The sequence below is a fragment of the Periophthalmus magnuspinnatus genome, chromosome 4 (assembly GCF_009829125.3).
Source record: "Periophthalmus magnuspinnatus isolate fPerMag1 chromosome 4, fPerMag1.2.pri, whole genome shotgun sequence".
Classification (NCBI taxonomy): domain Eukaryota; kingdom Metazoa; phylum Chordata; class Actinopteri; order Gobiiformes; family Gobiidae; genus Periophthalmus; species Periophthalmus magnuspinnatus.
In genome coordinates, this window is record NC_047129.1 from 29426662 (window position 1) to 29452479 (window position 25818).

At 40.5% G+C, this 25818-nt stretch overlaps 1 protein-coding gene across 1 annotated transcript in view; it reads left to right on the forward strand.

Moving 5' to 3' along the window:
* Positions 1–25818, forward strand: part of lrrc7 (leucine rich repeat containing 7) — a 116010-nt gene that overhangs the window by 78826 nt on the left and 11366 nt on the right. Inside the window, exons 18-31 of the mRNA XM_055221552.1 lie at positions 616–720; positions 763–873; positions 2432–2554; positions 3545–3656; positions 5854–6058; positions 7086–7574; positions 8191–8412; positions 8481–8712; positions 9290–9637; positions 14757–15002; positions 21964–22176; positions 23497–23637; positions 24318–24437; positions 25589–25787. Of these exons, the coding sequence (XP_055077527.1) occupies positions 616–720; positions 763–873; positions 2432–2554; positions 3545–3656; positions 5854–6058; positions 7086–7574; positions 8191–8412; positions 8481–8712; positions 9290–9637; positions 14757–15002; positions 21964–22176; positions 23497–23637; positions 24318–24437; positions 25589–25787 (2866 nt within the window). The remainder of the gene's footprint in view (positions 1–615; positions 721–762; positions 874–2431; positions 2555–3544; positions 3657–5853; positions 6059–7085; positions 7575–8190; positions 8413–8480; positions 8713–9289; positions 9638–14756; positions 15003–21963; positions 22177–23496; positions 23638–24317; positions 24438–25588; positions 25788–25818) is intronic.

A 25818-nucleotide genomic window follows, 5' to 3' on the forward strand; every position in this document is an offset into this window, starting at 1 on the left:
GCATAGCGTTGCATTAAGTTGCATTCACAGTATTTGCTTTAGTCCGTTGTAGAGCGTTACAGATTTATATATATCGTAAAGGCCATTCTGTTTTGTTTTTGTTCCATTTGCTATTCATGTGCAACATTTGTGCGCTTCACTGACATTTCTATGTTAAAATCATTTATTTTTTCTCTTTAACTGTGTATTTTAACTTGTTCGTAATGATAAAAAACACTGACCACTTTAAAAGGACGTCATTTTACGCTATTTTCTGATCTGTTATAATGTTGTTTCCTCATCAAAAACAGACCTGGAGTTGCGTTTTTGTTTCATTCACACATGTTTAACACACAAATCCTGCAAATTTAGGCTGAGATCTTCTCTCTGTTCCACCTTGTGATGTCATGTTTTAATACAGGAAGTGCTCCACCTTCACTAGAATCAGTAATTTCATCCGTGCATTTTGAGTTTTGGAGGTGTAAACATGTGCAAATGAAACAAAACGCAACTCTGGCTAAGTTTTGATGACGTAACAACATTTTAACATGACTGAAATCTCACAAGAGTCAATTTTGCGTAATATATGACCTTTAAATCTACTTGTTATTAAAGATATCCTTGTGTTATGCTCAGGTGGAGATAAACCTGAAGCGTTACCCGACTCCGTACCCCGAGGATCTGAAGAACATGGTGAAGTCGGTGCAAAGCCTCGTGGGTAAGAGCGTGCACGCAGGTCACGTGCACCAGCTTCAGCATCAGCACCACCAACAGCATCAACAGCACCACCAACACCAGATGAGTGGCGGCACGGTCACCACGGCGACCAACATGGAACATTCGCATATGGGCAAGGAGCCGTACGAGCCGCCCTGGCCGCTACCGCCGAAAGAGGTGAGCGGGCGGACATTTTAGATATTTTTTTTTAAACCAAGATAACCCTAACCCAGATGAGAAGATACATAGATAAATGAAACTGTTGTGGATCAGTTGCGAGTGACAGAAGCTCGTTTGGTAGAGTTGGCGGTTCGATTCCAGCTCCCACAGATGAATGCTGTTGTTGCGTCCTTTTGCAAGACACTTAACCCACCTCAGCCCCAGGATTCAAACCACCACCCTTTGGACAAACACTTCACCGACTGAGCTACTGCCGCCCGATGTAAAGCGCTTTGAAAGAGGAAAAGTGAGCACTTCTAAGGCCATGGTTCCTCGAAATGTCGTTCATTTGGCTGTAATATTCCACAGTATGGCATAAAACATATATATCTCTCGAGAATGTTCCGTAGTGCGGTTTTTAACTAGTATGGCTGATATTTGCACTTTTTAGCGTGTTGAATGTCAGCTTTGAATCTCCAACAAAGGCCGATATGTTGTTTTGTTTGACCAAGAGAGACGTTTAGATTCATTTGAACAATTTAAGGTGAAACTCTGCTTATATCGGCAAAGTTTAATAATAATAATAATAATTAAAAATATATTATTATTATTATTATTATTATTATTATTATTATTATTATTATTATTATTATTATTATTATTATTATTATTATTATTATTATTATTAATAATAATAATAATAATACAATAAAATACATAAATAAATAATAATAATAATAATAATAATAATAATATAATCACAACCATAATCATAATAATATTCATAATATAAGGTGAAACACTGCTCATATCGGCAAATAATAATAATAATAATAATAATAATAATAATAATAATAATAATAAATAAATAAATAAATAAATAAATAAATAAATAAATAAATAAATAAATAAATAAATAAATAAATAAATAAATAAATAAATAAATAAATAAATAATAATAAATACATAAATAATATATAATCATAATAATATTCATAATAATCATGCTCATACATAACACTTGTATAGCGCTTTTTACGACGCTTAAAGATGCTTCACACAGTTCAAGACAAAACACAAATGAAAGAAGCAGATAAGGAAGAAGATGCAGTTATTTGAAGGTGTTTTTGTCTCTGGTGTGTTTGGGCAGAGAGTTCCAGAGGGTGGGGGCAGCAGCAGTGGCGGAGAAGACCCTGTCCCTCTAGGTTTTATGTTTAGTGTTAATGGGAGGAGACAGGGGGTTGGTCTCAGCTGATCGGAGCGCACGGGTGGGTGTGTGGTGTGTGGTGTGTGGTGGTGGAGCTCAGAGATAGGTGGGGGTCATGTTATGTAGGGACTTTATTAGGATTCTAGACAATCGGTATGAGCGTTAGCCATGAAAAAAATGGTTTGAGCTCTGGATTTATGTTTTTTTTTTTCGATTGAGTCACACAGAACAATGAGTTTAATCTTATTATTACTGGACATTTTACTGCCGTGTGGTCAGCAGTTATGTCATCACTTCATTCATTCTATATAAGTTGTTAAGTATTGTGTATCTTACATCTGTCTGTCCGCTGTGTCTGTATTTCTTTAGGTGACAGATCGAGAGATGCAGGATTTCTCTCAGAGCCAACTCATGGACCAGGGGCAGATGCACAACTCAGGCATCGACATCCCCAAAAGGAAAGACAAGGAGGACCTCACAGAGAGCTCAGAGGTACTGCACACTAATATGAACCATGGACTTTACAAACGAGTGAAAAAATAACACTGAGGATCATTTGTAAAGTTAAATCAGAAAAACTATTCTGCAAAATCAACTTTTCAGAGATTTTAACCATGTTATAGTTGTTCTTTTTCTCATTTACCCATTTTGAAGTGATTCGTGCATGTTTGAGGAATCTTTAATCGCTTATTTTTGTCAGTCAGTCCCCATGACGTGACATACTTTCTTCTTTCTTCAATTTTTAGTTTCTTAATTGGTGATACACATCGGTTTTGGTAGCGTTACGAAGTCAAATGAAAAAAAAAAGTGCTACTTGCTAATGTGAAGTGCAGCTATTCATAGGTGGAGCCGACAGCTATACGTCTTTTTGTTATGATGATGTTTAAATGTGCAAATTATAACGATAATGATCCACTAAACAGCAGACACAAGCACAAGAGGTCTGCTTTAAGTATGAACCTTTTTAAAAATACCGCGTGACTAGTTTTGATTCTCCAAAATCCGAGGTTTCTGTTTCTAGTCCCAGTGTTTTCCTTTGTGTTCCTATATAAAAAAAATGTGTTTAATCTTGCTCAAACATGTCATTTTATTTTAGTAGTAAAGTAAACAACTAATAATAATTGAAAGATATTTGACAAATACTTTTTTTGCACATTTAAAGTTCGATTTGCACTGAAAAACTATTTATATAATGTGTTTTTGTCCTGAAGCTATGTGAATAACTTTAATTTGATGCTTGAAAATTGTTAAATTATACTAAATAAATGGAATAGTTTAACTGTAACAAATCTGTATGCAGTTTTGTTATACACCAGGGAATCTCTTTACACGTCTAACAAACGACTCCAGTTCAAATGGTTTAAATGTGACTCAAACATAATTTTTTATACTTATATTTTTACATGTACATACTTATCCGAGCACAGTTTCATATAATCTTTTTCTCACTGTTTTAAATTCCAGGTGTATTATTCTCCCCAGGACTCGATGGGGGGCTCTCCTAATGACATCCGCATCTCGGACATGAGGCCCACCCTGGTGGAGCCTCCCATGTACAAACCAAAGGTGGTGCTGCTCGGGAAGGACAAGAAAGGTACTTGTTATACATGAGTGTGCAGTAGGGCAACATTTCATTCATTAACAAAGTGATTTCCGGAAACGGTTAAAGCTTAAGTCCGTTTTATACAATGAAATCAGATGAAATGAATTGAAATCATTAGTTTGTTTTTTGGTACATGGTTTTAAAAATGAAAAATACTTACCGTAAATTTCGGACTATAAGCCGCGACTTTTTTTCCCCATGCTTTGAACCCTGCGGCCTATACAACAGTGCGGCTTATTTATAGAATTTTACCAAATAACAGCCACCGGGGGGCGCTCTCTAGCAGTAAACGTAAAAGTGAGACGTGGGGAAAGATTCTGCTCTGAAGAATTCACTAGTTTTGATTTTGAACGATCATTTTGTGCATCATAAAATGGATATGATGCAGTTTTTAAGATAAAGAAGGAAATAGAGCCACTGCACGTAAACTCGGCATCAATGAATCCAACTTGGTCAATTAAAAAAGACGACAAAAGGAAATAAAAGCAGATAGCCCGTGTTGGTACAGCTTTATTTTCTAAACTGCAGGTATATTCATCCCGTGTTGGTGCCAATTTTCAGGCACAGTTTAAAAAAAAGCGTGTCCGTGTTCCGTTTTTCTGTGTAAATATCTCATGTTACAATATGAAAACCTGTGGCTTATATTCAGGAGCGGCTTATACATGTACAAAATTGATTTTCTTTTCAAATTTAGCTGCCACGGCTTATATTCAGGTGCGCTCTGTAGTCCGAAATTTACGGTATAAATGTTGTGGAATAGAAAGTCCAGATATCTGCTTTCAAATATAGTGAAGTAAAAGTAAAAAGTACCCACTGTAAAACTGCCTTAAGTTAAGTCCAGATACCTAAAAAGTCTATTGAAGTACAGCACTTTACTCCTTTTACTTCGCTGCGTTCCACCACAGCTTAATCTCAACACTTGAAAGCTTAAAACCGCCGTGGCCGCTCGTATCGTTAGCTCAAGGCCTTACTTCATTATATTGCACTGCCTCCAGGTATACGAGCAGACAGAGGAAAAAGGGTCAGGTTTTAAATTGACTTAGCTCCAATTAATCCTCCTCTGTGACTAATTCATGGACACTATTACAATCAGCCCTGAGCTATGTACATTACCCCGCATTAATCACCCCGTGTGAACCGTGTGTGAGATCTGCTCTGGTCGTCTCCGCGGCTGAAGATACACGGAGATTATCGTTGCAAAGAGAGCGTAGTACGAGTGCTAGCCTGCGAGCTACACACTGAAATCAGAACTGTGCTTCATAAACGTGCACTAATGTCACTTTTCTGGTGGAGATTTTTATGCTCTGCCTGGAATGTTTTGCAGAATGGCGTTAAACGTGTAAATATTGCAGTTTTTCAATTGGTTCCATGTGATCGGCAACCTCACTGTTAGCGTCACTACTTCCTGTGTAGGTTTATCTCTGAGTTTTTTAGAGAATCACGTGAAAATTAATAAATATTTAAAGATAAGTGGAGCTGCGGCTGATTGTTACAGACGACATGTTAAAAACGACACAAATAAAATGAAAGAGAGATGTTTGTGTCTCAATGCTAATGCTAAGGCTAATTTTGAGGCATAATAAACAGTAAAACAACACAAACTGAAGTATTCTACGTATAAAAATAACTGGATAGCCTTTATTTTATTTTAATTAATTTGAATTTTAATAGGTTGTTAGGTTTGTTTTCCAATTTTAATAAAAGTGACTGTTTGAGACTCAGTTTAGCTTTGAGACGGAGCCAAACATTGTATGTGCTAAAACAAAATACCTTGAAAAACATGGATTCTTCCTGTAAATGGGGTCGTCTCTCCACAGATATGACCTGTAACTTGGCATGGTCCTGTCACCAGCTTGTGTGCATGGATAAGGATATATTTAATGCCATATTGCAAAACATTCCAGGCGTCGAAGTGCGATTTGGTAGCAGTCTGATGTAAAAATGCGCCTAGCTTCAACTGCTGTCAAAATATGTCCAAATATGATCTGCCATTATTTAATTAGTCATTGTGTTTTTCTCTTTGAGTGTTAAATCTTTCCTGCTAAAACCTGCAAAATAGGAACCTTCTCTCCGCTCTTTACTGACAAAGAGCCGGTCTGATGCAACGCTGCTGTCGCCTGATGCAATGTTTACACAGTGTTTTTATGGAGTCTTTCCTAAACCTGCCACATGTGTTTTTGTGTCACAGAGTCGACTGACGAGGAGGTGGATAAAATGCACTGTCTGAACCACAGCGGGTCTTCGGCCACATACTCAGACTATTCTCCGTCTCAGGGCTCCTCGGGCTCCTCCAACCCCCCCAACGCTCACAACCTGCCCCACAACCACCCGCACGCCCCCACCATGGTGCCCCCCACCAAAGAGCAGGCCCCCCAGACACACTGGACCAACAGGTAACTCTCCCCACACACTCATCATGTTCCCCGTGTGTGCAATTAACCTTTATACTGACCCAACCTTTTTCTGGTCTGAACTGAGTCTAAACATACGATTTAGCTCAAAGTGCAACAACCTCTGAGCCTAATCAAAGAAACTGTTTTATAACTGTTAATTTCCTGATTGACTGATTAACTGGAGCCTAGAACGACACCACAGCCCAGTGTTGGGTCCCTGCCTGGCTGTTGGTGGCTCCTGGTGTGTTGTTTTCACTGAATATGATTGCATAGTAGAATCATGTTTGACAGAACATAAAAATATAGTGTATAGTATAAAAAAGTATTCAAATTTTCTATTTCTAAAGTAATCCAGGAGGACCTGTGTGTTAAGAGTCAGTTACCTCCTTGTACCTTGTCTGGGGCCTGTGCTCCGCTCACACATCTCCAGTTTGCTCTGCTGAAGGTCAGAGGCTCATTAGGATGCTGCACGCTGCTGTTTAGTGAATCCTCTCTCTCCATCAAAGAGTTTCCTCTTTACATTCACACTCTGTAACAGAGCACACAGCCCTCAGAGAGGAGGAGATTATAGACTCACAAACATACAGGCTTTACCAGCACACTGTAAGTACAGGCTCTTGTATATGTCAGTGAGCATTTGTGTTCTAACAGTAAGTTTCACCTTAAATGCATTGTGCACTGAAGTTTGCTGCAGTGTTAGAAATGATTATTCAGGTTTATGCGTCTCATGTGGAACATTGCTGGAGGCTGAGAGCATCTGTGTTTTACATAAAGTTATTTTGGTGCCTGGAGCTCTCAGCACAGTCTCAGTACCTGAGTCTGTTTTTAGCCCTGACAGAAGCAGAGACATCTGTGCTCACGTCACATCAGGGGCCTATGAGGCCCTGTTCACTTACATTGCCCTGTTTGATTCTCAACAGTGTCACTTATCTGTGAACACTGGGATTGGCTTTGGAGTCACTGATGGTTAATTGTGATTTATTGAAACTTTCTGTGAAAAATCTAATAGAACATTTCCTCGCTGCAGACTAGCACAGTCCTTCCCAAAGCCCATCGACTCCAAGCCCCTGCTGTCCCAGAGGGAAACCCCACCATCTGGGACGCTCCAACAGCGAGGGGACCGCCGCCCGCTGAGCGAGCCGTTTGATTGGACAGAAGCTCCTCACTATGACAACACAGGCTTTGACGCCGAAGAGTCGGCTCTGGAGCCATCCTCCTCCAGTCAGGGCAACCCTCCGCTGGGCTCCAAGCCCCGCAGCCAGTCCGCCCACGGCCGCAGGCCTCTGCTGAGGCAGGAGCGCATCGTGGGGGTCCCTCTGGAGCTAGATGCCCAGACTCTGCCCTACCACAGCTCCCAGAGGCCCACCCCCGACCAGGACCCGTCCGGCTCTCAGAACCCCTGGCAGAACTGGACCAGGACCCCCAGTCCTTTGGAGGACCGCACCGCCTTCCCCTCCAAACTGGACATGACCCCCAGCTCCAGCCCCCAACCTGACCGCAAAGACTTGGACCAACGGTTAGTCACATGTAAAAGGTACAGTGTTTAATGGGTAAACGAGTATTTCGTCGTTCACAGTGCATGGTACAAGTGTAAAAGTATTTCATAGAGATAACACCACAGTACACGGTACAGGTGTAGAGTATTCTATAGTTATAACACAGTACACGGTGCAGGTGTAGAGTATTCTATAGTTATAACGCAGTACACGGTGCAGGTGTAGAGTATTCTATAGTTATAACACAGTACACGGTGCAGGTGTAGAGTATTCTATAGTTATAACGCAGTACACGGTGCAGGTGTAGAGTATTCTATAGTTATAACACAGTACACGGTGCAGGTGTAGAGTATTTCATAGTTATAACGCAGTACACGGTGCAGGTGTAGAGTATTCTATAGTTATAACGCAGTACACGGTGCAGGTGTAGAGTATTTCATAGTTATAACGCAGTACACGGTGCAGGTGTAGAGTATTCTATAGTTATAACACAGTACACGGTGCAGGTGTGGAGTATTTCATAGTTATAACACAGTACACGGTGCAGGTGTAGAGTATTTCATAGTTATAACACAGTACACGGTGCAGGTGTAGAGTATTCAATACTTATAACAGCCCTGTGTTTTTCACCCTAAGGCGCTCTGATCAAAGCGCGGGCCCCTTGCCCGGCAGCTGGTCCTATAATCAACATGAACAGACCAGGAAGGACCAGCTGACGGTCACCGGGAGCAACAAGGTCACCGTGGTGATGAGCAAAAGCTCGGACCGTCTGTCGCCCATGATGAGGGAAACCAGGTCAAAGTTCAAGAAGTCTCAAAGTATCGATGAGATTGACATTGGGTCCTACAAAGTCTACAGGTGCGTGCTGTTTTCTGTATCAAACACACACTGTGATCTGAAGTAACCTCTGTACATGTTTCCTGCAGTATTCCAGTGGACAGTTACAGCTCGTCCATCGAGCAGCAGACCAGTCTGGACCGACCCGAGCTGCCCGGGTCTATGGAGCAGAGCAGTATGTCGCGCTCTCAGTCTGCGCCCATGCTCGACGATGACCTGGTGTTTATGGGTCACGGGGTCAACCAGAACCAGTCCGGGCAGAACCAGAAGCCCAACATCCCCCAGAAGGCCTATCACTTTGACCAGAACTACAACCCACAGGTCTGAGCCCGCAGAGCACCGCCTCTGACAGAAACATCATTTACTTTTGTTTTAACATGATGTAGTTATGTAGTTTTAATCCAAAAATATAAACACTACAAATGGTTGTGGTCAGTGTTTTTCATGTAACAGGTTTGTGTCTGGCCATCACCTTATTCTGTTGTAAATATCGATCACCCTTTATTTTATTTATTATAAAATATAAGTCAAGTTCTGCAGGATCAATAAACATGGCTTCAGAGTAGACCTGTGTGATATTGCAAAAAAAAACACACCTCATTTTGACATTGATCACAATGTTTTGATTTGATTAAAAGTTTCCCCTGACTAAACCATAATATTGAGTCTTTTATTATCCACATACACCATTATGTCGTTCATCTGTTGTGATAATTTTTCATAATCTGAACTCTGCTCCAAACCTCATTAAAAAGCCCAACGTTGATAATTTGAAAAGATTGGATGTTGAATCGAATCAAATATAATTCGATCAGTTGCACAACCCTAACCGTCCTACATCTGAACAGGGGGACAACAGTTTTACATCATTTTAACACTTAATTTAATTTTTCATCAGGTTACCATGGACCGCCGCGTTCCTCCCCCGTTCCCCAACACTCCCGACTACGTGAACCACTCAACGAAGGCCATCGAGTACCTGAACCAGCCGTCCAAGACCCTGACGAAGGACCTGGTGAGCCCGCGCTACAGAGACTACCCTCCCATAGAGATGTTCTCCTTCCCCCAGCCCCCCCAGACTCAGGACGGGCCCCAAACGCAGTCCCAGCAGCCCCTCCCCTCACAGAGATCCAGGCCGGGTTTCCTCAGGCGTGCGGACTCTCTGGTCAGCTCCACAGAACTGGCACTTTTCCGCAGAGTCCAGGAAGCCCAACAGGAGGCGCTACAGGAGCAGTACAGGCAGCAGGTACATGTTTTTGACACTTTGAGTTGATTTAATCTGTCTGTGGAGTCTTAGGCTGTGTTCATATTCGCATAACGACATCAAAATTGGGACTAAACTTGGAACGAGAGGTGAGAAGAGTAGACAAAATTGTACTCAAGAGTAAAACGTACTTCCAATTAACATTACGCAAGTTGACGTACAAAGCAGTGGTCGAAGAAAGTAAGAGTAAAAAAGTATTTGGGAAAACTACAACTCAAGTAAGGGTAACTTAAAGAGTCAGTAAATCTGGTATTTTCAAAAGATAGACACAAAAATGAGAAAAACACAACATATCTGAAGGAACTGTGCACGAAACACAAATGTTCAAATTGTTTTATATTATGAACATAAAGCTTTTGTCACTTTTGTAGTATGTAAAAGTACTGTTCTTTCAATAAGTATTACTCAAGTAGGAGTAGAAGTACACTGCTAGAAAAGAACAATGTCTTTTAAAAGTTACTCAAGTAAATATAACTACTATAAGTACTACGCACCTCTACCCGGAGCAATATCTGCACTAGATCGGAACTAAACCAACACTAAAACACGACAAAAGTCTATATTTTGACTCAAGTTGGGCTATAATCAGGACCAAAAAAGTGTGAACACATCCTAAGTCTACCATTTTTTTTTTATTTGTCAGGTAATTATTTTTGTTAAGATTATAGGGGAAAGCAGAATGCATTTGTACCTGTCTTATGCGTAGTTGTTTTTGTGCAAGATAATTATATACCGAGCTTTTGTCTGTACCACATCAACCTGGAAAATGTTGATACCAAAGTAAAGGTCTCATATAATACTAAGCTGCTTTTAAAATACACACTACCAGTCAAAAGTTTGGACACACCTCCTCATTCAGTGTTTTTTTTTTCTCCTTTTTATGTTTACTACTTTTTACTATTTATACACGCACAGAAGACATCAAATATATTATGCAAGAGATGATGTAGTAAAGAAAAAACAGTAAATTGATTCAGCTAAACATTTTTTTTTATATTGATACCCTCAAAGTATCGAAACTTTACTGCAAATCCTTGTCTTTGGCTGTGTCCCAATTTGACAAATGCACACTTCGAAGTACCCGGTCTACGAAGGGTACTCCTCCGTGTAGCCACCGTCGTGCCGAAATGGGACAGGTCTACACCGCGGAGCATACTTCAACCGCTGTCTGTGCGCTTCCGTTACGTCGCTTCCGTTACGTCGCTTCCGTTACGTCGCTTCCGTTACGTCGCTTCCATTACGTCGACTAGCAACCGTGACTCCTCCTGACGGATGAGCTAAACGGCCGCCGACTCCTGACCTAAGGCCGAGGTGTCAAACTCAAATTCACATTGGGCCAAAATTAAAAACCGAGACAAATTCACAGGCCAAACTCAAGATTTAATGAAAAATTGACTGCACCTGATGTGTAATGTTTAACCTTTTCACACGGAAACAAACTTAAATTTAGCTTAAATACAAAATCTGGAACAACTCAAGCTTGATATTACAAACATATGAGAAGTTAAATCTGAAATAAAAGACACATCAGTAGTATTCATTTTTAAATCATGTCTCTCTCTGTAGTAATTAATTTGGCCAAGGTGACTAGTAGCTCGGTTGCTAATGAATGTCAACAGAAAAGGAAGGACACTTTCCGGTCTCGACTGCAGCGTACTAGCTCTAGCTCTACCTCTCTGGCAAACCAAACTCATCACTCCCACTATCAACCCTTCTTATCTGTATCAGTGAAGTCAAATCCTGGTTCACCTCCAATTTTCTCAAACTCAATAGCAATAAAACTGAACTTCTCCTTGTCGGCACCAAATCCACCTTAAACAAGATCAACAATTTTTCTATACCCATTGACGGCTCCTCCATCCCTCCTTCCCCTCAGGTTAAGAGTCTGGGTGTCATCCTCGATAGCGCTCTCTCCTTCACTTCTCACATTAATAACATCACCCGCTCCGCCTATTTTCACCTACGCAACATTCATCGTCTCCGGCCCTCCCTCACACCACAGTCCACAGCCTCGTCACTTCTCGCCTGGATTACTGCAATTCTCTTCTCTTTGGTCTCCCACAAAAAAACACTCCATAAACTTCAGCTGGTTCAGAATTCAGCAGCTCGCATCATCACACGCACCCCTTCCATCAACCACATCACACCCATCCTACAGCAACTTCACTGGCTCCCCATCTCACGCCGCATCCGATATAAAATCCTGCTCCGCACGTTCAAATCCATCCATAACCTTTGCACCTCCGTACCTCTCAGACCTCCTCCATATTGCCACACCCGCTCGCTCGCTCTCTCCGCTCCTCTTCCTCTCTCCGTCTCTCTGTTCCCTCAGCCCTGGCTCGTCACCGTGGGGAGCGGGGCCTTCAGCCGCTCTGCTCCCCAGCTCTGGAACTCCCCCCCCCTGACCTCCGCAACACTGACACACTCTCACACTTCAAATCCAAACTTAAAACCCACTTGTTCAGACTGGCATATTCTTTATAATCCACAACTGCCCTGTCCTTTTCAATGTTTTTTTTTTTTTTTTTATCTGAATGCTTTTAACTGTATGTTCATAAATGTTGATTTTAACTGTCTGTAAACTGTATATTATATTGTATTGTAAGGTGACCTTGAGTGCCCAGAAAGGCGCCCTATAAATAAAATGTACTATTATTACTAGCAAAGCATTCTGGGATTTGTAGTATTAGTGGTGCATGTGCTAGATACCGGTGGGCCAGCTCTAATGCACATTTGATATGATCTCACGGGCCAAATGTAATTACGCCGTGAGCCAGATTTGGTCCCCGGGCCTGACTTTGACATATATGACCTGAGGTGTAAAATGGACACTGAAATAATTACAGTTTTATTTTAAATTCTTTATTATTTCATAGAAGAAGAGTCAAGGTGTCGTCATCTCCGCAGGTGTTTATTTCTGTTTCGACTGAATGAAGTAAGGAATTAATCTTTCCCTTTGAATATCAACAGACAAATATAACGTTCAAGGTGATTTTTTTTCCCAATTGCAGCTAGTATTACATAACTTTAAGAAAATATACCTTGTTTCTCCTGTAGAAGAAGTCAAGCGCAATGCATGATGGGATATAGCATTGTGCGAAGTCTGCTCAGATGCGCTCTTCGTTCACGGCCGATCTCCGCGAAAACGCTAGAAACGCAGGGCACATTTTTGACCTCATTCGTCGGGGGTATGAAATAGGACAGGCATTGTCGTTCTGGAAGTTACGTAAGTGCCCTTAAACGCACCTGACGAAGTGTGCGTTTGTCAAAATTGAGACACGACCGATCTCTCCGTGAGTTTCTCCTCCTCCTTCTCCTGAAACGGTTTCCACTTCAGGGTTCAAAGCAAACAGTGGCTCTAAAACAAATTATTATAGTTATTTTGAGTTTATTTTTGTTTGCTACATTCCGTACGTGCCCAGTCATAGTTTTGATGCCTTCAGTGAGAATCCACAATGTTAATAATCATAAATAAGTTTGGAAAGGAAAGCGAAAGAGAAGGAAAATACATGAAAAACTGTGTCCAAACTTGGGACCGGTCGTGTAGATGTTCTGTTGTTCCATCCCAAACCTGTGCTTGTACTTGTGTTTTGTTTCCCTTTGTTGAGTAATCCTCGTCCGTGTTCCTCTTCAGCTCTCAAAACGCCTGTCCCCCACTGGTTTACGTCAGCTCGTGGTAATGCACTTTTCTGTGTTTTCAATGCCCCATCACTTCACCCAGCATTCGTCATCACAGTTTTCTACAGATGCATAATGGCACGTTCTTAGCTTAGCTTCAGTTTTTCCACTCCAACAGCAGATGTCAAAGATGGATTCATGCGCCCTTCTCTGCCGGTGTGTATAGTGTCATTTCAGCCAGGTGGTTTAAGCATAAGTATTGTGGGGAAAATAATGACGGAAATTGAAATAAAATACATTGCACTGCACTATTAAAGCGTTCATATTACACTGTGTTCTGATCTGTTATAATGTTCTTTCCTCATCAAAAACAGACCTGGATCACACATGTTTAACGCACAAACCCTGCATATCTACACTGAGTTCTTCCCTCAAACAGAAAACGCTCCGTTCCACCTTGTGATGTCATCATGTGGTAACACAGGAAGTGCTCCATTGTGTTTTTAAACTCCACACACCTTCACTAGAACAATTTGGATGATTTCTGCGCTGGAATTGCCAAACTCTACTGAACTAAAGATGAAAACGTAGCTGTTAAACTTGAAAAGTACCACTTCATGACATCACGAGGTGGAACAGAGCATTTTGAGCTTTGGAGGTGTTACAGACTGATAATAAAGCTCTACTCGAACATGTGTGAATGAAACAAAACACAACTCCAGGTCTGTTTTTGAGGAGGTAACAACATGAGTTTCACCGATTTGGTCGGACTGATCAAAGACTCACGTAGATTAATAAATATTTCACAGACACTTGATGCTCGGTGCTTTGAGTTTATGTTTCAACAACCCGACGAATCGATAATATTGGACCTTTAACACTTTTATCATCCTGAGAAACACTTACACAGAGAGACACATTATCAATCCCGAAGGAAACTGAAAAAAACATTTGTCATTGCGTCATTCATTATCTTATCTTTTCCAGAGGTGGGTAGTACTCGGTTACATTTACTTGCGTACTTTTCAGAGTACTTTACTTCTACTTGAGGCTTATTTTTATTGAAGTAACAGTATTCTTACTTGAGTAAAAGTTGTGGTTCCTCTTCCCGCTGTGATTAAATCTAGAAGTGACAAAAGCTTGAACGAAATTTCAACGTTTGTGTTTCTTACGCTGCTCCTTCAGATATGAGTTGTTTTTTTTGTGTTTTTTTTTTTTGTGTTTATCCTTTGAAAATACCAGATTTGGTGCATGATTTGATGTTTTCTCCTTCAAATTAGAATTAAATTAGATGTTACAACCTGATACTTACTCTTATTTGAGTTGTAGTTTTCCCAAATACTTTTTTACTCTCACTTGAATAATTTCTTAGACCACTACTTTGGCTACTCTACCCACCTCTGACCTTTCCACACATAAAACACTTCATAAAACTAGTATTTCCACACTCACACGTCTTTATCATCCTCGTGTTTCTTCACAGATGGAGCCTCCACTTTATGGTCGAGCTCTGGCCTATTCCACCATCATGGACCAGTCCGCCCTCTCCAACATGGCCGACTCCCAGACCCAGATGCTGCACAACAAACGCAACGGTCGCTATGACGATGACTACAGCGCGTACCAGGACCAGAAGAAGCCCATGATCGGGTACCCCACCAAGAGCCTAACGCAGCGGCGCCCCCTGTCTGCCCGAAGCTACAGCACGGAGACATATGGAGCCTCACAGGTAAAGGGGAAGGATGTGGGCAAAATGCATATTCTGCCTTTTATGGTTAATCATTTATTCATGTATTTAGCCAATGAGATGTAAATAAAGCTAATGGAAGCCTGTGTACTGCCATGTCACCTGTGGGCGGCCATCTTGGGAATGTAGGAAGAGTCAATTCTATGTAAAAACAGACAGAAATTTCATTGATTAAATGTACTTTTGAAGTCCCTGTAATGCAGAGATCTGTTTTCACTCATAACCCTAATAAAATAGCACTGCATGTAGAATTAGCTCTGTGCACAACGATAGCCGGCTAGCTCCAATCAGCGGGACAGTCTGCGTAACCATTTCCAGCGGAATGCAATGTCTGAGGTTTTTGTTGAGTTGTGCTAAAATCAATAAATCCAGACGGGGAGCTGCGAGTGGATGTCACTGACAACATGTTAAACACTGTGTCAATGATAATGCTAACTTCTATTAACCCTATTGAGGCGGATTCTATTGTTGCCGATAGAGCGCGGTTGCGGACTTTCCATTACCGTAACTCCGCAACCGATTGTGCTTCATGTAAATTCAAACGGCGTCTCAAAGCAGAGGCATGGGGCTCTTTAAATATGTTACTGTCATTACGGTAATCTGCTTACGTCGTCCTTCGAAAATGACGAATGAGAGCACAGGTCCTGCCGGGATTTTCCCAGTCACTTATTCAATGCGTCAAAGAAAAAATATGGATGGATATGTAAAATGGAGGTAGTTGAGTGAAAAAATGCAGTACATTCTGATACTTCCTTTAACATGATTTTTATGTCCAAACATGATTTTTATGTCAAATTTTTGTTGGCCCTCCTACAAAAATTGGACTGAATTGATCAGGAAGTATTTTTACTACAAACTGAAGCAGTTCTACCTCTATAATCTGAATAACATCACATTGCATTGTGACACAGACTTAAAAAATAATCTTCCAAGTTCAAATATGTTTCAGTATGTGGCCCTCTGTGAAAAAAGTTTGGACACCCCTGGTCTATAGTGTGCTCACTCCTTAAAGAGTTAAAACGTTAAATGTAACATAACAACAAAATTAAACTTGTTGTAAGGATGACACAGTTATTTTTAGGTTATTTTGCAGATTATTTCATTCAGTGACGTTATTTAAATATTTAGTACCCTCTGAAATTAGCATTAGCATTAGCCCCGACACACAAAAAGTTGTTTAACATGTTGTCAGTGACATCCACACGCAGCTCCCTGTCCACTCTTTGATCTGTCTGGATTTTCTGACTTTAGCGCGACTTTACAAAAACCTCATAGACATGACAATACGACGGAAATAGTTGAGCCGACTGTCCTTCTGATTGGAACTATCTGACGACCGTTTGAGCCGATTACAATGTGTTTACATGTCAGTAAACTGTATGAATCCAACCATTGATCATTATTGTATTAACTGAGATTGTTCACATTAGAATAGTTCCACATGGACATTAGATAACACTCTGCAACTGCAAAAAAGTCAAGTCAAATCACCAAAGAATCATTTTTTTTGGTTCATACGTAGAATATTACAGTCCAAACATGGCTCCTGGAACTTTTACTATCCATGGGTTTCAGATTCTTAAACATTTGGACTGTCAATTTAAAACAAATCATTCAAAAAGTCCTCAAAATGTCGCCTTTAAACATCAAGCTACACCCCATGAATTGTCTACCATGGCGCCAATTCCTCCAGCTTTAATTATACCTCATTGGTCTTTGGCGTCTGTTAAATACATGAATAATAAAATGATTGTGATCTGATTTTTTAGATGCAAAGTCGGGATTGGAGTGGTCTAAATGCTGGGTCCAATATCAGTGGCTCTTATTCGTCTCAAGTGTTACAGGCAGAGAAAAGTGTAAGTGGGTGAACGAGGCTGTGCCAGGGGGCAGCGATCGGGCAGAACCAGGAGGGAGGGGCTCTGTGCGGAGTGGTGGTGGTGGTGGTCCCGTTGTCATAGTTACTGTGCACATTTGAGACGCTGGTTCATGTTTCTGTGTTATTGGTGATCTCTGGTAGGGCTGGGCGATATGACAAAATAATAATGATAATAATCTAGTTTTATTGACAACTGTGCAGATATTTAATTAATTTTTTTTCTTTTCAAAAACAAAATAAAAATGGCTTTAAGTATTGATTTTTTTTAAAGTGCATATGACAGGTTTTCATGTTTTTCTTGTTATTACTTGATTTGATGGGATAGTAACTGCTATCTTAAATATTTATAACAGTTTTATATCAAATGAAGTGGCAGTTTGTGGGAAAAAGTTGAGAAGGAAAGCACAAAAAATTAAAAAATTATTTGGAAAAAAAAGAAAGTACAGTGGTCCCTCGTTTATGGCGGGGTTTACTTTCTAAAAATAGCCCACAACAGGCGAAATCTGCGAAGTATCAGCTTTATTTTTTACAATTATTCTGTATGTTTTTGGCTGTAAAACCCCTCACCACACACTTTATACACTTTTCTCACACAGGCGTTAACATTTTCTCACATTTCTCTCTTGTTTAAACTCTCTCAAAGTTCAAACCTTCGTAGATTATATCCCCCTTCCTCAATGATCGCTTTAAATTTGTTATTCACGTGCCTCTGCTCCAGTGGTATCCGCAAAGGCACCTCTCTGTGCAGAAAAACATTTAAGTCCAAAGCGTTTCTGAAATTTGTCGGTGCAGAACGTTTCATCGACATTGTGGGTTTTGTCGGGGAGAAAACAAATTGCAAACGTACAGCACTTCAGAGTCACACTGCGATCCAACGTTTATGTAAATTTGTCTGAACACATTCTGTACTGGACAGGAGACACGGCACGGAGGAGACTGATGGACAATGGTCTACAGTCCAACAGCCAATCAGGACACAGGACACAATGCACGTTCAGACGATGTAAAAAAGCATGAAAAATTGCACAAAAAAATCCGTGAAACAGTGAGGCCGCAAAAGGTGAACCGCGATATAGCGAGGGGCAACTGTAGCAGTAAGTTCTACAACAGAATATCTGCCATCAAAAACATTTACGCTCAAAGAACACACTAGAACACACTGATAGTTTAAACGTTAAATTGAAAAAACTTGTCATTTATTTATCAATTATCAAAACTATCAGTTATGGATTTACGTCACGTCTGCTGGCCGTGTCCAACCAGGAAGTAAAATACTAAAGTGAAATTTGAAAACTAGATGGAGGTATAATCTTAAATATGATTGTGTTAGTCTAACCTGTCATACGCACTTTAAATCAATGTCACGCCAAATTTCCTCCCAAGTCTGACGTCCGCTCCAAACGCACATGCTTTTACGACAGAGGATTGACCGTTGACCTCTCCATTAAAACGACTCCAGCTGATCGTTGACCCATAGAAATGACTGAATCTCTGTCTCAGTTCAAATTGGGTGAATTGCCCAGCCCTAGTCTCTGGTGTTGGTTTTGACTTGGCGTTGGATGTTGGTGTTCACTGTCAGACTGGTTAGCGCATTTTCACTCCAGAGATTTGTCCCGAGGTTGTTGTGAAAAGGGTTCATGTACATTTGCATTAAAGACTAGAACGAGAAACTGTGGAAAGGTGAACCTATTTCAATGGGAACTGACAGGGGAATGCATTATTTTTTATATTTTTTATTTGATTTTTTTTATTCTAACCTGGCAAAATATAGTTTATACATATATTATTGAGCCAGAGTCACATATGGTCCTTAAAGTGGCACTGAACACCTGAACTCCGCCCACAAACACATTTTAAATCGCGCCTGTAGCCTAAAAAAGAAAGTGAGGGGGGCAGGAGGGGCGGGGTCTAGTTATAAGAAGCCATGTGATTGGTCAAAACAGGTATACACACTTAAAAATCAGAAACGCCTAGCTGTGATCAGGGCAGTCATGCGTGATGTCACCAACTACTGGATATCGCAGAGGCCCCTGAAAGCAGCACAAACTTTGATTTAGGTGTTTTTGACCAGAAAGTTGCCAAAAATGAATAAGGACAGTAGAGAATGCTATTAAAACACCATATATGGAGTGGATTCAGAGTTTAGTTCCAGTTTAAAAGGACAAAAAAATCTGTGTGGACACTAGAGGGCAGCATTGCACTTGCTACCTCAGGAAATTCCAACATAAAAATCTAAGACCTAATGTTAATAAACTCTTATTTTTAAAAAGTGACAGCATATTTAAAAACCAGTGCAATAGTTTCACGTTTCCACAGTTTCGTCTCAGAGCAGTGTTTGCATGTTCTACCTGTGTTACTGTGGGGTTCCCCGGCTTTGTTTAGACGATCCGCATGTAGGATAAAATCTAAAATAGTAAATACACTACATCCGCTTCACTTATTCTGATTAAGGCTTGAAAAAAGAGCCAAAATGTCAACGTGTAAGAGGATACTGATAGTGTTCTATAGTGTATTTATAGTTACAGAAAAGCATTAACTGTTTATGAATTATTACCCAATATAGACCTGTCAGAATACTACCAATAATATCAACTTATTGTTCAATTAAACTAAGAAAATACATGTTTGAACAGATATTGACACTGAAAAAATTGTTTTAGAATAGCCATGATTTACACCAGACCTTGTATAAAACCAAAATTGTAAAAAACAAAACAAAAATTATTGATATTTTTGTGTATTGCTGGGTTTCAGATGATCACAACATTCTACAGAGCAGTTTTATTTAATACAGATGAGGGACAAGTAAAATTTATCATGTTCAAATGCAGATTCGTGTTGTGATACAGTGAGTTCTTGGGTCTAGTCGATAATAGAAATGATCAGGTTCAACATTTGTGAATCTGAAAACCAACAATAAAGTATCAAGTTTTTCCTACAGGTTTTGGATTTTCTTTTATATCTATATGCGTTTCAACTTCCTGTTATCTATCTGGTGCCATTTTGAGGATCATTCAAAAGCGATAATATTGTGTTTTGGATTGTTAATCTCTATGGCATCGTTCCTTTTCATCATTCTGAAACCCATAATTAGCACAAGCCGTTTTAACTCTACATGTTAGCGTTAGCTTAGCAGGTATCTCCACATTGTTTTAAAGCCCAGTATCTCTCATTCTGATGCCTGTCGTGTAGCATGACGTAACCCAAACGCATTCAGATGAGTGTCCTTTTCCTCTCCTGTGTCCTCACTCCGAGTCTTCCCTCGCCTCAAACTATAATCCATCTTTGTGTCAACTCGAGACGGGTTTTCTAAAAATAGTCTCTGATGCTCTATGTGGGTTTTTAAGATACACCTGGTTATTTTTAGAGCTTAAGTGTCAGTGTTGTATCTGCAGTCACATCTCTCTCCAGCTGTTTTGTCTTAACCATTTCAAGTAGTCCTCTTTTCCCTTGTGATGGGTAGAGCTGTTAGCAGAGTAAAGCAGATAGAGATGGGTGATATAGCTATAGAAATAAATACTGAAATGTTTTTAATATTCTTTCTATAAACATTAGGGGTGTAACAATAACAGAAATATTATGAAATTATATCGTTGAAAGTCTCACATTAATATCATGGACTAAAATAATACATCAAGTTACAAGTTGCTTGAATGGATTGTTTATTGCAGCAACAGCAGTTTGAACTACACAGACCATGATTCACTGCTGATCACAGCGTCACAACATCAACATATCATGGTAGAACGGGCAGCATGAGCAGAATATCATGACATTGTAAGGCACAGGGTAATATCGCAATATCACAACATGACAGGACATATCACGACAGTCCACCTGGAATATCATGATGTTGCCTAGTGTGAGATCTGTGCTGCCACAATGTCACATATGTCACATCGTAGCATCATGATATTGCTGTCCCATGGGTCATATCGCAATAACATAGCGACACATGCACTACGTTGACACAGGATTATCATGACCGCGTGCACTACAAGGAAATATTGTAATGTTACAGGACACACTGGAATATGTCGCTATATAACGAATATATTGTGATAATATCATACCGTGAGATTTAGATATTGTTACATCCCTAATAACCATTATTAGATTATAATATTATAGTCCAAATGTGCCAAAAGTAGACAGTCACGCTGCTTTTCTGTCTAAAAGTCAGAGTGCCTTGACTTTGGGAATATTCAACACAGATCTTGCTACAGATTGTAACTAAAAACAAAAAGTATACAACTGTTTTCTCATGTAATTATACTGGGTGAGGTTCAAGTATCGCACAAAAACTACTACTACTACTCAAAAACTACTACTACTACTGGGGCTTGTATCATGATATTGATCTTATACCAGTGTTTTTTTGTATAAAAAAAACATTGAAACTGGAAACTGCATTGGAGCATTGTGAGCATCACATGCTTGATCTTAGCAGTAGTTAAAAAAAAAAAAAGTTGAATTTTGAGAAATTTTCGCATTCTATAACTTTTTAGGTGGAGGGTCTTTCACCTGACCTTCTCCAGGGAGAAGTTATTGCTTTGGCTGGAATGTTCCACAGTGTAGTATTAAACATATCTCCATGGAGACAAGGTAACACCACCAGTCCCTGTTACAGGTCTGATCCGTGGAGAGACAACACCGCTCACAGAAAGTTTTTTAGACCAATAAAAACATGTAATGGAATAAATGAAGGATTAGTTTAATGTCGTGCTGTGGAATGGACAAAGCAATAACATCTCCATGGATATGTCATCAAGATTAAAACATTAAAATGTGTTGATTTTCCCATCACTACTGTTGTGGCCTTTGACTTTTTTTTTTTACTACATTTGATAAACCTCTAAATCTTCTAATTTAGCATTTCTCCAAAACAATATAATATAATTTCAGTATTATCTTATCGCTTATCGCCCACCTCTAAATGTAACTCCTCTTTTTTTTTTCAAATGCCTGGATTTAACAGCATGAAATTGTCTGTCCACTGTATTTTATGAACTATTTTATCCCTACTTCCTAAAAACAAAACGCACCATTCGCTTGTTTTGTCCACAGGCGCGTCCCGTCTCCGCCCGTCCGACCATGGCCGCCCTTTTGGAGAAGATGCCCCCTGATTACACTCTGGCCACGTGTCCCGAGAAAGCATCAGAAGACACGATCAAAGTGCGTCCGGTGGTCCCCCAAAAACCTGAAGATATCACATCCAAAATGCCCCCCGACTGGAGACAACAGCTGCTCAGACACATCGAGGCTAAGAGACTGGACCGGGTAAGAAAAAAATAATAGTTTAGCGGCTTTTAAAAGAGATTTTAGCTGTTTTTCTTAACATGATTCAAGTACGTCGAGATGTGTTTACAGATTTATTTTACTAGTAGAAAACCACACTGTTATTAAGCTAAATCAAAACCAAAAACTAGTCCAATTGATGATGGAAGTTGAATAATTTACTGCCCCTTTTCTTGGGTTTCTTCCTGATTTGACAGATTTGGCATTTCCTCCGTTGTCATAGCAATAACGTAATTCAAATCAGATCATTATATCTTTTAAATTAGGAAAAAGTCTTCTTAAAATCCTTCAAATCAGTAAGGAATCATTGACCGGAAACCGAAGAATATGTGGATTTCAGCTCAATGTAGGCTCTATTTTGAGGACTTTTGCCTTTGAAAAGTTTTGAGTAGTTAATTGCTATGGTAACAGTTCATTTTTTTTATCCAAATATGATTAATATTTTTCACTGAAGTCATTATAGATCATGCTAGACTTGCAGTGCACAAAATATTTAATCGACTTGAAGGTAGGATCAGTATCAACTCCGTGTACATATATGGAACTTTTAAATAAGCTAAGAACTTACATTTTTATCAGATGACTTCTAAATAATCTCACATAATTAGCGTTGCCTTTGTAGAAACAGTAGAGGGAGCTGTTTCATGCATCTCGCCCTCACTGCCCTGTCTGTACTCGTCTCAGTTTGTCCAGATGCATGTCCACTTCACTGTTGCCGTCAGCCTGATTCAACGCAGCGTACTGACCCAAGCACACAACGAAACAAGTCTACAGTTTAATCTATAAATTATGAGCAATATTTGGAAATTACAAAATGGTTAAATTATCACAGACTTAACGCTGGGGTATGTGACTTTTATCTTGTAAGAAAGTTCATTTTTAGTTTTTCTTTTCTTTTTTTTTACAGTTGTTTATATTGGTATAAAAGCAAATCCAAACCTACTTCCTCCTTTCACAGTTTGAAAATCAGGTACTCCAGCTTTAATGCAACAACTTGACCGATACGCACAACCTCAAATTGCTTTGATAAGATCTTACAGATTTATGAGCTAGCTCAAGCTAACTGCATACAGCATCTGCGTCATTACAATCTCCAGCCAAGTAATGAGCGGCCCCTTTTTGACACGTTTTGTGCAGCGCCGCGGCTAACACTGTCTGTGCTTTCAGCTCCTCTGCACTGCTCTTGTTGTTGTTGTTTATAAGTGTTTTATTGTTGTTGTTTGTGGAGCTCACAGTGTGATGTCACCACGCTGCAGCCCCTCCCATTCACCCATGTCATGTGATGTTGTCTCCTCCAATCAGAGTGGTGTCCTAAAGCACAACACGCTCACGCTGGGCATGCTCTGTCAGGGCGGGGGGCACTTTAACCTTTACAATAACAATAAGCATGAGCCCCCTGCTGGCCGCTGGCTGCCACTGCCTCCTCCTCCGAACGCCAACGCTGTGAGTATTCGCCATGTTCCTCCAAATTATCGCTTTTACTCAAACTCATACTGTGTTGCATTGTTTTATGTGTCTATAGAAATTACAGTGGTACATTTGTAATAGATCAAGTCTGGGTTTTCTGTCAGCCTCACCAACCACGACGTTTTATTAGTTCTCCCACACGGGTCTTCCATTTTATCCAGCCAATATAATGCTAATAATAATGCTACACTTTAGTCATTATTCATTCATGGCGTATGTGCTGCCAAGGTACTTATGTAGTCACAGCTGCCCTGGGGTAAACTGAGGAGGCCAATCTGCATCATCCAGTCACCACCAATCACTCACGCACACACCATATTTATACAAAGTGGATAGAGCTCAGGCCGAATGGGAATCGATCCTCTGGCCTTCGGGTTGGTGGATGAGTGAGCTACTGTTGCCCTAAAGTTTATTGAAAAGTACAGTAAAAAGTTTCTGTAGTTCTCCTCCAAGACCGAGGCGGCTCATTTCTATGTAAACAGCCCGAGGACAGTGTCAACACAGACCAGTGGAGGTGTTATTACCACACAGCCACTAGAGGCTAAACCAAAACAATCACCTATTCTTTTATATAAAAAGGTGTTTTGAAGGTTGGCCATATTTTGTTGCTGTCTCGCTTTGCTGATGTGTTCCGGTCGTGTCTGTGTCGCCCTCAGACGCCCTCTCAGCAGTCGGCCATCTTGGATAACGACCAGGAAGGAGGGACCGCGGGGAACCAGTGGGTGCCCTACTCACTGGGACGAAGAGACGTGCCCCCGGATAACCTCATGAAGAAGGTGAGACTAAATTAAAGGTGAACTATGTAACCTTTCTGGTGGAGGGTCTGTCACCTGGTTGACGTGGTTAAGTTATTTATCTCCATGGAGACGAGCGGGTAATGCCACCAGGGTTAATTTACAGGTGACGTGACAGTAAAAATGCATGGTTTCAAGCTGTTTTTTGAGAAATGGTGGCGACAGTGGCTCAGTGACCTACAACACGAAGGTCAGAGGATCAATTCCCGCTCGGACCAAGTTCTGTCATTGGGTCCTTAGGCAAGACACTTCACCCACATTGCCTACTATAAAAGTGGTATGTGTGCGGATGATTGGTGGTGGTCGGAGGGGCTGATGGTGCAGATTGACAGCTTCCCTTCCGTCAGTCTGCCCCAGAGCAGCTGTGGCTACAATGGTAACTTACCATCACGAGTGTGGAATGAATAATGAGCACAGTGTAGAGCTTTGAGATGCTTTGATCAGCTTGTAAAATGTATTATAAGTGTAAGGTGTTGTTATAAATGAAAACACTTAATTATTGTATTAAATGAATATGTAAACTGTCAGAAAAATTCCTTCTTTGCTCGTAAATCGTCCCTGTATTTTTGATGGAATTTTGTGCATTGATGACACAGATAGAGAGATTCCTTTTTAGAATTCAAATCTACTTCCTGTATTTAAACTTTTCTTCATAAACTGCCCCTTGACTGAGGAAAACTATGATAAATATTTAACACATATATTGCGGTGAGACTCCATCTTGAAGGACTCAGGCTGTTAGGTTAACTGAGCAGACGAAACAATCACAGAGCAGCTTTATGGTTTGAGGTTGAGGTTACATCCATCGGCCAAGCGTCCAAGTAACTAAAACAAACATGGCAACGTCGACAGACATGTTTCAGTCTATTTTAGCTTCAACACGACTATATAGTTTGTGGAAATTGTGCAGAAACCAAACGCTCTGTGCATTTGTGAACAGGGAAGATGTCTGTGCTTTTCTCTCAACTGGACGTAATAAAAGTTTGACTTTTCGGCTTGTTCCAGTGTTGTGACACTTTGACCAATCAGATTAAAATACTCGTTTCAGTTTCATCAATCTGACATGAGCCAAGTTAATCCCTGTAAATAATCAGAGTTTGTCTACGTGTGTGTTTTGTTTTTTTTTCCAGCAGGGTGGCCACGCCCATAACCCATCCCACCAAACGCACAACGCCATGATCGTCACCACCTCCTCCTCCTCTGCCACCATCTCTCATCGCGTGGGAGGGCAGCAGGGCTACGACAACATGATGAACAAGGGGGGGCAGTACCAGCCTGGGATGCCCCTGTCTGTGGTGCCAGCGGGGCAGTACCAGGCCTCCATGCAGCAAGGTGAGCATGGGATACAGAGAAAAAAGGAGCC